The following is a 12,138-nucleotide window of genomic DNA, read 5'->3' as shown; positions in this document are numbered from 1 at the left end:
GCAGGATCATCCTTCAAACTAGAGAAGGGTTCAGACCCCAAGTGTCAACTGTTCATTCCCCCCAGATGCTGTGACCCACCAAGTTCCTCCAGCATTTTGTTTTTGCTCATTTGCCTGCATTTGATCTAGCTAAACCTGTATCACCAAAGCAAACCAGCCGGCAAATGTTATTCAATAGGTCACAAGTCAGAATCAGTTGCAAAACAAGCCTCAGTTTAGTTGAGAGATACAGCATGGAAACAGGCCCTTTGGCCCACCGAGTCTGTACCGACCAGCGATCCCCGCACACTAACACTATCCTACACACACACACTCGGGACAATTTTACATTTTTATACCAAGTTAATTGACCTACAAACCTGCACGTCTTTGTTGTGTTGGAGGAAACCGAAGGCCTTGGAGAAAACCCACGCAGGTTACGGGGAGAACGTACAAACTCCGTACAGACAGCACCCGTGGTCAGGATCGAACCTGGGTCTCTGGCGCTGTGAGGCAGCAACTCTACCGCTGCACAACCCTTGAACAATGGTGGGGGATCAGTATACTTTAGTTCAAATGTTACACAGCAGAGTTGTGGAGTTCTCAACTCTTCTGTTACAGATCCTGACTAAAGGGATTTTCCCCAAACGTTAGAACTTCAAAAAAAGAACTTTAAAAATAATTAAGTGCATTTCCTTCAGCCAAGAGTTAACAGCATTAAAAACTTGGCTGTGTTACAGCCTATTGGATGCTCATCAGTTTACTGCACACACCAGCCAGACAAAGTGAATGAGTTCTGAACTTTATTTCAATGCATTTTCACCATCGGTACAAAAATAAGTTGAATCCCCTCGTGTCCGTGAATGACCTGCAGAGGGGAAATAAAGAGCTGAGCAGAATTGTAACAAGGTTCAACATTAATCAACATTCAGTAGCCCCCCCCCCCCCCCATCTGATGTGGGACAGTGCTTCTGATTCCAAGTGAGAGTTTCAGCAACTATTAACGCACCATCTTCACTCTCCACAATCTGAGGAAGGACATCATTGCCATAGAGGGAGTGCAGAGAAGGTTCACCAGACTGATCCCTGGGATGTCAGGACTGTCTTATGAAGAAAGACTGGATAGACTTGGTTTATACTCTCTAGAATTTAGGAGATTGAGGGGGGATCTTGTAGAAACTTACAAAATTCTTAAGGGGTTGGACAGGCTAGATGCAGGGAGATTGCTCCCGATGTTGGGGAAGTCCAGGACAAGGGGTCACAGCTTAAGGATAAGGGGGAAATCCTTTAAAACCGAGATGAGAAGAACTTTTTTCACACAGAGAGCGGTGAATCTCTGGAACTCTCTGCCACAGAGGGTAGTTGAGGCCACAGTTCATTGGCTATATTTAAGAGGGAGTTAGATGTGGCCCTTGTGGCTAAGGGGATCAGGGGGTATGGAGAGAAGGCAGGTACGGGATACTGAGTTGGATGATCAGCCATGATCATATTGAATGACGGTGCAGGCTCGAAGGGCCGAATGGCCTCTACTCCTGCACCTATTTTCTATGTTTCTATCCATCGAGTCAGGGTCACAGTTTGCGGATTGAAGATATCTAATTTCTCCACCCGATATAAGACTAGAGAGGAAAGGCGGGGTCCAAGGATGAGTGTGATCGCACTCATCTACCCAGTGTACCAAGGAGCAGAGTTCCGTAATCCTCTTGATGGGATGGTAGAGTTTCCAAGATCAACATTGAGTTGTTTTTTTGAGGACCATAGTGAGATGATCATTCAAACACAGCAGACAAAGTTCATAACTTCTAGGAGCCAAATAAGGCCACTCGGCCCATCAAGTCTACCCCATCACTCAATCATGGCTGATCTATCACTCCCTCTCAACCCCATTCTCCTGCCTTCTCCCCATAACCTCCGACATCCGTAAAACATTTTTTTTTTTTAGATAGATTAGATTTTATTTGTTGTCATTTGAACCCAGAGGTTCAAACGAAATTTAGTTTCTGCAGTTATATAAACAAGAAGAAGAACCAAGACACAACACAATTTACACAAACATCCATCACAGCGAATCTCCTCCTCACTGTGATGGAAGGCAAAGTCTTATCTCTCCCCTGCTCTCCCCAAAGTATCTGTGAAACTCTGCCATAAAAATATCCATTGACTTGGCCTCCACTTATATAATAAAAATATCCATTGACTTAAGGATAAGGGGGAAATCCTTTAAAACCGAGATGAGAAGAACTTTTTTCACACAGAGAGTGGTGAATCTCTGGAACTCTCTGCCACAGAGGGTAGTTGAAGCCAGTTCATTGGCTATATTTAAGAGGGAGTTAGATGTGGCCCCTGTGGCTAAGGGGATCAGGGGGTATGGAAAGAAGGCAGGTACGGGATACTGAGTTGGATGATCAGCCATGATCATATTGAATGGCGGTGCAGGTTCGAAGGGCCGAATGGCCTACTCCTGCACCTAATTTCTATGTTTCTATGTTTCCACACCAGTCTGTGGCAATGAATTCCATATATTCTCCACCCTCCAGCCAAAGAAATTCCTTCCCACCTCTCCTTTCTAAAGGTGGCCCATTCATTCTCTCCAGAGATGCTGCCTGTCCCACTGAGTTACTCCAGCATTTTGTGTCTACACACAAAAAAAAAGTGCTGGAACAACTCAATGGGTCAGGCAGCATCTGTGGAAAACACAGATAGACAATGGCTCCTCAGGTCAGGACGGGACCCTTGTCCAGACCCTGCCACACATCACTCCCCACCACAAACCAGCAGCCTAACCCAAAATACACAACTTCAGTTCCACGATTCTTACCATTTCAAATCCACAAGCTGTTAGTTTTTGGCTGATTTAGGTTTATTGGAATCCTTTCCCTAAAATTAAAAAAAATGTATTAGATCGCAGTGCACCGTTTGTCAGCATCTCCTACTTCTAGGCTGTGGAGGATTGGAGATGAGTAGCAAAGTTGTCATTTGCCAGGGGTGTCCTGGAGTGTCCATTAACATGAGATCTAGGGAGCGAAGGAATAGGCGACGTTTTGGGTCGAGACCCTTCTTCAGATGTTGCCTCACCTGCAGAGTTTCCCACAGATGCTGCCTCACCCACGGAGTTTTCCACAGATGCTGCCTCACCCATTGTGTTTCTCCAGCATTTTTGTCCACCTTTGATGTTCCACATCTGCAGTTCTTTCTTAAACATTCAACATTACAATTGTCTCAACTGCCCTCTTGTGGACTCGGGAGTTAATACAGGGAAGTGGTACTCCCACTTCTCATCTTTCACCATGCAAGCATTTAAATACTTTGGTCTTGCCACTAGTCCCGATCCCACTCTGGTTTTTATGCCCAAGTGCTCACACTGAGAGAGGAGAGCTCACACAATTGATAAAAGCTGTCCGCATCCTTCAGTAGCCGTCTTAAGGGGTTGGACAGGCTAGATGCAGGAAGATTGTTCCCGATGTTGGGGAAGTCCAGGACAAGGGGTCACAGTTTAAGGATAAAGGGGAAATCCTTTAAAACCGAGATGAGGAAAACATTTTTCACACAGAGAGTGGTGAATCTGTGGAACTCTCTGCCACTGAAGGTAGTTTAGGCCAGTTCATTGGCTATATTTAAGATGGAGTTAGATGTGGCCCTTGTGGCTAAAGGGATCAGGGGGTATGGAGAGAAGGCAGGTACAGGATACCGAGTTGGGTGATCAGCCATGATCATATTGAATGGCGGTGCAGGCTCGAAGGGCCGAATGGCCTCTACTCCTGCATCTATGTTTCTATGTAATACCCAGTTTACATATTCGCCATGTTATAGAACAGGCGTCTAACTAGAAAGAGTACAGGGAAGATTTACGAGGATGTTGCCCGGATGAGAGGGTCTGAGTTATAGGGCGAGGTGGAGTAAGCTGGGACTATTCCCAGGGAGGGGGAGAGGGGGGGGGGCACCCATCGAATAAGGGAAGGGACATCCCTGCACCACATTAAGGGTGGTGGGGTGGAAGATTGCAACCTTCACGTGGTCCGCCCTGTTTCGACTAATGCAATCAACTCGACGTACACACACACAGAAGATCAAATAGAACAAGTTGACCTACAACATTAGGCCGTGCAGCCACATGAAAGAAGACGGAGGGTGGTGAATCTGACGCATTCATTGCCACAGTGGGCTGTGGAGGCCAAGTCAATGGATAATTCTAAGGCAGAGACAGATTCTTGATTAGTACGGGTGTCAGTGGTTATGGGGAGAAGGCAGGAGAATGGGGTTAGGAGGGAGAGATAGATCAGCATTGATTGAATGGTGGGATAGACATGATGGGCCGAATGGCCTAATTCTACTCCTATAATTTATGACCAGAGGAATGGCACAAGTGCTTGGTGGAAGGTAAGTGGAGAACACAACTGAATTGGCACTAGTGACACGGAGAATGCTGGAGGAGTTTTTTCACTGCTCTCATCTTGAATGCATTTTAAATTCTGAGTAAAGTATTTTTCGAAGAAAAGCACTGCATTTCAACCAAAGAAAGCGGAACTAATGTGTGGGAAGGAACTGCAGATGCTGGTTTCAACTGAAGATAGACAAAATGCTGGAGCAACTCAGCGGGACAGGCAGTATCTCTAGAGATAAGAGACGGGTAACGTTTCTGGTCAAGACCCTTCTTCAGATGAAGATCTGAACATGAAGGTCTGAACAAGGGTCTCAACCCTAAAGGTCACCCATTCCTTCTCCCAGGAGATGCTGCCTGTCCCGCTGAGTTACTCCAGCACTTTGTACCTATCCATGTTCTCCAGATATGCTGCTTGTCCCGCTGAGTGTTTATAAACTAAACTAATTCTGATCCCAGAGACTCCTGCAGGAATATTTAACTAACCAGAGCTAGGGAAATAAAGAGCTTGATATTACAGCCAGCAGTTCAGAAAGTATTAATGCCATTAGCTTGGCAGTAGACTCAAATGCAACGTACCGTGGCTGGCAACTTATCGCCTGATACTGCTCTGGAAAATAGAAACAGGTAATTAAATCAGTGGCAATTCCTCAGAGAGTCAAATAACCATGTCCTGCAGAACCGCACTTACTCTGCCTTGTCCGTGTCTAATCGTTTCTTCTGAAAGAAAGGAAATCGTTGGAGAATCATGTTATTGATCACCAATTTGGGCGAGGATTTTTGCAAGTGCCAATACAGCAGCAGATACCAGTCACCTTGGAAAGTCCGGTTTTCCTGGTGGGCGCCGGCCTCTTGACTTTCTTTGGCGGAGTTTCCTCCTCAAGGTCCTCCTCCTCCTCCTCCTCTTCCGCCTCCTCTTCCTCATCCCCCGCTTCCCACGTCTCATCCTCCACTGGAAATTACAATGATAGGAACATGGAGACACACACAACACAGACACGGGCCCTTCAGCTGTTTTCAAGAGAGATTGAATTAGCTCTTGGGGCTGATGGAATCAAGGGATTTGGGGGGGAAAAGCCAGAACAGGGTACTGATTTTGGATGATCAGTCATGATCATATTGAATGGCAGTGTTGGCTCGACAGGTCGAATAACCCTACTCCTGCACCCATTTTCTATGTTTCAATGCAACATGAAAATAGGTGCAGGAGTAGGCCTTTCGAGCCTGCACCGCCATTCAATATGATCATGGCTGATCATCCAACTCAGTATCCCATCCCTGCCTTCTCTCCATACCCCCTGATCCCTTTAGCCACAAGGGCCACATCCAACTCCCTCTTAAATATAGCCAATGAACTGGCCTCTGTGGCAGAGAATTCCACAGATTCACCACTCTCTGTGTAAAAAATGATTTTCTCATCTCGGTCCTAAAAGATTACCCCATTATCCTTAAACTGTGACCCCTTGTCCTGGACTTCCCCAACATCGGGAACAATCTTCCTGCATCTAGCCTGTCCAACCCCTTAAGAATTTTGTAAGTTTCTATAAGATTCCTCCTCAATCTTCTAAATTCTAGCGTGTACAAGCCGAGTCTATCCAGTCTTTCTTCAAATTGAAGTCCTGCAATCCCTGTCAATCTATCTCCAAGTCAGTAAGTTGGTTAGGTGAGCTAGACCCACTTGCCTGAGCCCGGCCCATATCCCTCCAAACATTTCTAACCAAGCATCTGCCCAAATGCCTTACATGTCCCATTGAACCCACCTCTCCCAATTTCTCCATATACCCACCACCATCTAGATGGAGATCGACTCAAAATGCTGGAGCAACTCAGAGGGACAGGCAGCATCTTTGGAGAAAAGCAATAGGTGACATTTTGGGTCGAGACCCTTCGCGTGGAAAAGTTTTCCCCTTGGGTTCACTTTCGATCTGTCCCCTCTTAACTTAAACCAATGCCTTTTACTTCCACACTCCCCTAACCTAGGGAAATCCATTCTATTCTCCTTATCTCGGCCCCTCTGGTTTTATACCTCGAAGGTTCCTCTGATATTCACAGGACATTTACAGAATTAGAACTTAATTCGATCCCACAATTTTCCATCTCATTCTTGGTTTTCCAACCCACGTGGCTATCTGCATGCTTGCCACAGAAGCAGGTCTACAATTCTATATTCGCCGCACACTCTTTAGTGTCTCTATACACTGTCCATGGCTCGATTGTAATCATGTAAGTCTTTCTGTGAAGATAAACATGGAGTAACTCAGCGGGACAGGCAGCATCTCTGGAGAGAGGGAATGGGTGACGTTTCTGCTCGAGACCCTTCAACCCAAAACGTCACCCATTCCTTCTCTCCGGAGCTGCTGCCAGGCCTGCTGAGTTATTCCAGCATTTTGCACCTAACTTCAGTGTAAACCAGCATCTGCAGTTGTCTGCACATTGTCTTTCTGCTGACTGGATAGCACTCAAATGCTTTTCACTGTATCTCAGTGCACATGACAACAAACCAAACCCTACTACTTGTAACTCAAAACTTGGAAGCAACGACCAGAAGGACACAGGGAAGCAAAATTAAGCGGGCGATGGTCAAACAATTGTTGTACTTACATATCATGTTCTCCCCCATTAAGTAGACTGGACCAGACCCACACTTCAGTCTGAAGGTTACAGGCGAGGTCAGTTCTATGCCACTAATGACAACCTGGGGGAGGGGGGGAGAGAGGGAGAGAGGGTTACCCAGAGAGTGTGGCAATACTCTGGTGCACAAGACCATGGCAGCACTGGGCCAAGCACGACAGACTAACCATGGGCAAGGAGGAGAGGCGTAGAGAGGCAATGGGGACTGGCAGACTCCCATCCTCTGGTACTATTTCCACGACATTCAGTTCATCCTTTGTACCGGCACCCAAACATATCTGGAGGTTTGAACACATGCAGTGTCAGCGTTCATTGTAAGGTGACTAGAACATAGACGCAGGGGTGAAACGCTAAGGGGCCTGTTGCACTTACGCAAATTTTTTCAGCGACTTATAACCATATAACAATTACAGCACGGAAACAGGCCATCTCAACCCTTCTAGTCCGTGCCGAACACGTATTCTCCCCTAGTCCCATCTACCTGCGCTCAGACCATAACCCTCCAATCCCTTCCCATCCATATAACTATCCAATTTATTTTTAAATGATAAAATCGAACCTGCCTCCACCACTTCCACTGGAAGCTCATTCCACACAGCCACCACTCTCTGAGTAAAGAAATTCCCCCTCATGTTACCCCTAAACTTCTGTCCCTTAATTCTCAAGTCATGTCCTCTTGTTTGAATCTTCCCTACTCTCAGTGGGAAAAGCTGATCCACGTCAACTCTGTCTATCCCTCTCATCATGTTAAAGACCTCTATCAAGTCCCCCCTTAACCTTCTGCGCTCCAAAGAATAAAGACCCAACTTGTTCAACCTTTCTCTGTAACTTAGTTGTTGAAACCCAGGCAACATTCTAGTAAATCTCCTCTGTACTCTCCCTATTTTGTTGACATCCTTCCTATAATTAGGCGGACAAAATTGTACACCATACTCCAGAATTGGTCTCACCAATGCCTTGTACAATTTTAACATTACATCCCAACTTCTATACTCAATGCTCTGATTTATAAAGGCCAGCACACCAAAAGCTTTCTTTACCACCCTATCTATATGAGATTCCACCTTCAGGGAACAATGCTTGCCGGCACCAGTTATAGTCGTAAGCAGGTCACCGAAAATCTCCAATACGTTGAATATCCAGCGGCCACCAGAAAAAGGTACGACTGTTTGGGCGATCACTCACGACGGTACAAGCCTCACCCCGCGACATGTCGACAAGTGAAGCCTGTACGGTCGTGTGTAGTCGCCCAAAGAGTCGCACCTTTTCCGGGTCGCCGCTGGATTTTACAATGTTGAACTTTTTCATGTCGGTGAAAAACCAATCGCGCGTGGAAAAGGCCCTTTAGGCTTCACAAGGCTCTGCCAGGAGAGACTCAGCGGGATGGGCAGCATCTCTGGAGAGACGGAACGGGCCACGTTCCGAGTCGAGACCCTTTCTCAAACTGGGATGGGCCACCTCACAAGGAGGCCTCCCAAATACCCCCGCAAGGAAGAAGATGGGACAAGCTACAGGTACCCATCCACCAAGGACAAGAGATCCTCATTACCGTCTTCAAGACCAAGTGATGTTCGTCAGAATCATCTTCTGCAAACACAAACTTCTGTGTCTTCTGTGTGGTGTTCAGCTCGCAACCTGCGGGCAAAATCAATAGAGCTTCATTCACACAAAACAGCTTTCATCGCCGCTCCTTACGGCCTTGCCAACTCCCCGCACACAATACAATACAATTTATTTGTTGAGGTGCAAACGAAATTTAGTTTCTGCAGTCATACACACAAGGAAAAGAACCAAGACACAACACAATTTACACAAACATCCATCACAGCGCATCTCCTCCTCGCTGTGATGGAAGGCAAAGACTTATCTCTCCCCATTCTCCTCCCGATGTCAGAGTCAAAGCCCCCGGCTTTCTTCATATGAAAGTCCTGCCATCCCAGGAATCAGTCCACCAAGTATACAAACACAAGCCAATTAACCTACAAATTGGTTAATTGTTCTGAGCAAACCCTATGGGCCTGTTTTTAATTAATTTTTTTTTTTTTTTAAATGTACAGCGTTTGGAGTGAGGAAGATACGATAGCAGCATTTAAAATAATTTTAGACAGGCACACGTATATGCAGGAAAGAGTGAGATATGGAGGGTGTGCAGGTAGATACAAGTTGGTGTTGCATTCTATTCAGCACAGGCAGAATGGACCGAAGGGCCTGTTCTTGTGCTGTACTGTTCTATGTTGTACATTCATATCAAGATCATGATATTTGATTTTAAAATTACACTATGCACAACGCAAAACCCATTAAAGTGACTGCAAGGATGGCGTTGTTCGAGACCATGTGTCCCTTACCCCAGAGTACAGCAACTGGCTTCTCCATTTTGCTGGCCAGACTTTTATTTGAAATCATTTTTTTCGACACTGCAAAAAAAAAAGACAGAGAATTCTACTCGAGATGCGGTGAAGTTAAATCATCGATATTATACCCTGGAAGAAGGTCACATCCAGTGGGACTGGCAGGAGGAGAGAGAGAGACACACACATAGATGCATTTATACAATAAGGGAACATAGAAACTAGGTGCAGGAGTAGGCCCTTCAGCCCTTCGAGCCAGCACCACCATTCAATATGGTCATGGCTGATCATCCAGAATCAGTACCCCGTTCCTGCTTTCTCCCCATATCCTGCGATCCCATTAGCCCGATGACCTCTATCTAACTCTCTCTTGAAAACATCCAGTAAATTGGCCTCCACTGCCTTCCGTGGCAGAGAATTCCACAGATTCACAACTCTCTGGCTGAAAAAGATTTTCCTCATCACAGTCCTAAATGGCTGACCCCTTAATCTTAAACTGTGTGACCCCTGGGTCTGGACTCCCCCTCCAACATCAGGAACATTTTTCCTGCATCTAGCCTGTTCAATCCCTTGAGAATTGTATATGTTCCTATAAGATTGCCTCTCATCCTTCTAAATTCCAGCCAATATAAGGCCCAGTCAATCTATTGCAGAAACATGCATCTCCACCAAATCCTTTGGCACTATATAAAGATCAGGGTCCTGGCCAATATTCCACAGTTCAAACATTCAACACTTATCCCCACCCCTGTCCAGTTTAGTTTAGAGATACAGCATGGAAACAGGCCCTTCAGCCCACAGAGTCCATGCTGACCATTACTCATCTGCTCACACTAGTTCCATGTTACCCCACTATCTCACCCACTCCCGACACACTCTGGGCAACTTCCAGAGGCCAATTAACCCACAAACCTTTCAGATGTGGGAGGAGCACAGAGCAACACATGTGGGAGAACTTGCAAACTCCACACAAACATAGACCCCCAAGGTCAGGATTGAACCCAGGCCTCTGGCACTTTAAGGCAGCAGCCTTACCAAATGCACCTAATGCCACGTGCAACCAAAGCTTCTTGGAGACCCAGTGAATGCAGAAGAACAGACACACTAATGCTTCAGCGGTCTTTAACACAGTCAAACACATCAAGCGAACACACACACGCGCGTACGCACACCCCCATCCAACCACGAGGGGACCCGTGTAGAACGGCAAATGGAATGTAGTCACTTAATAGCCCTCTGCTGCTTGTGTGGCAACAGACAAACACATTGGGGAATCACACAAGCCAACCACTCCCAAAGGCCAAAGCCAGCATCAAAATGGCCGTTCCCAACACATCTTTCACCAAGACCATGGATAGACACAAAAAATAACTCAGCAGGACAGGCTGGAATGGTCTCCACAAACCTCGACTCCATCCTTCCCCCCTCGGTCTAATTGTTCCCAACCAATGCCATCTCACACACCCGTCATCTCTTTAATGACTTCCATTTTCCAAATACCCCACTCCCTCACCCACCACATTTTCACCAAGACCATCCCTAGACTGGACAAGAAAGTTCAGAGCATGGAGTCTGCCTTCACCCCTATTCTTCTTCTTCTTCTTTGTGGAGTTTTACGGCAGCCAGCATCCATCAACGTTGCATTGCTGCCACCTTGTGGCTTCATTCCACAGTACTCATGTCTTTATATTAGATCCTTTTTATAAGCCCAGAGGCCCTCAAGCCAAACAACAACTTTATTCCTTTTCCTTTCCCTCCACACTCTAGAATGTTCTTTACTGATATTTCTGTCAATCCAATTTTCCTCATTTCAATGATCATAAATCCTCTTTCTGTCTCATATCTCCTACATGCAACTAGAGCATGCTGAACTGTTTCCGGCTGATGGCATTCCTCACACAGCCCAGTAGGGTGTTTTCCCGATATTTTTAATGTGCTGTTCAGGTGAGTGTGTCCTATCCTCAATCTTGTTAATACTACCTGTTCTTGCTGTAATGCCCACTCTGTTTTGTAGCGAATAGAGGTGTCTCCCCTTTGTCTCCTGTTCACAGTATTGTTGCTATTCCTGATTTATTTTCCACACAACTCGTTTTCCTTCAGATTTGGATAACTTCACTCCTGTTACAGCCTCTGGCACATTAAGCTGAAACATCACCTGTACTCACCTTGTCTACCCCTCAGACAGAATAAAGCAGCACAGTTTTCTCTCTGGTTTCATAGATAAAGGAGCCAGTGTCAGGTGAAAGTAATTGTGTGTAGATTGGATTAACTCCAATTAAAGCCAAGGCTGACTGGACTGTTCTGCGTTTAACTGTTTCAATGCCAGGTTGCAGGGATAAACAATGAAAAGCTGCACCTGTATTGTACCTGCACAGTGGAATAATATGAAAACCTCTGCATTAAAAAAAAATGTTTTTCAGCGGGTGCAGTTTTTACATTTTCATTTTCATTCATTGAAAATAAGAGTAGAATTAGGCCATTCGGCCCATCGAGTCTACTCTGCCATTCAATCATGGCTGATCTATCTCTCCCTCCCGACCCAATTTTCCTGCCTTCTCCCCATAACCTCTGACACCCGCACTAATCACAATGTTCCCCTCCACTCCAGCCTCCTCCCCCCTCGATGCTTTCTGTCTCCCTCTTACTCTTGCTTTCCATCAACTCTTGGGGTCTCGAGAAGGACCCCGACCCAAAACGTCACCCGTCCACGTTCTCCAGAGATGCTGCTTGACCCTCCAGTGCTTTGTGTTTTTTTTTGTTTGGTAAACTAACACCTGCAGTTCCTCGTTTCCATGAAAG

At 46.0% G+C, this 12,138-nt stretch overlaps 1 protein-coding gene across 1 annotated transcript; it reads right to left on the bottom strand.

Annotated features, from left to right (window-relative positions):
* Positions 1–310: 310 nt before the first annotated feature.
* On the bottom strand, positions 311–10,246 carry LOC129713348 (nucleoplasmin-like). Its single transcript, XM_055662335.1, has 9 exons — positions 9,337–10,246; positions 8,538–8,623; positions 7,156–7,266; positions 6,959–7,052; positions 5,173–5,309; positions 5,049–5,077; positions 4,937–4,967; positions 2,798–2,856; positions 311–847 (listed from the first exon to the last, which is right to left on the bottom strand). The coding sequence occupies exons 1-8, from the start codon at positions 9,392–9,394 to the stop codon at positions 2,818–2,820; spliced, it is 585 nt and encodes a 194-aa protein (XP_055518310.1). The 5' UTR covers positions 9,395–10,246; the 3' UTR covers positions 311–847; positions 2,798–2,817.
* Between the last annotated feature and the right edge of the window lie 1,892 nt (positions 10,247–12,138).

This window comes from Leucoraja erinacea, chromosome 35 (assembly GCF_028641065.1).
Source record: "Leucoraja erinacea ecotype New England chromosome 35, Leri_hhj_1, whole genome shotgun sequence".
Classification (NCBI taxonomy): domain Eukaryota; kingdom Metazoa; phylum Chordata; class Chondrichthyes; order Rajiformes; family Rajidae; genus Leucoraja; species Leucoraja erinaceus.
This window is presented reverse-complemented; position numbering and strand designations above follow the sequence as displayed.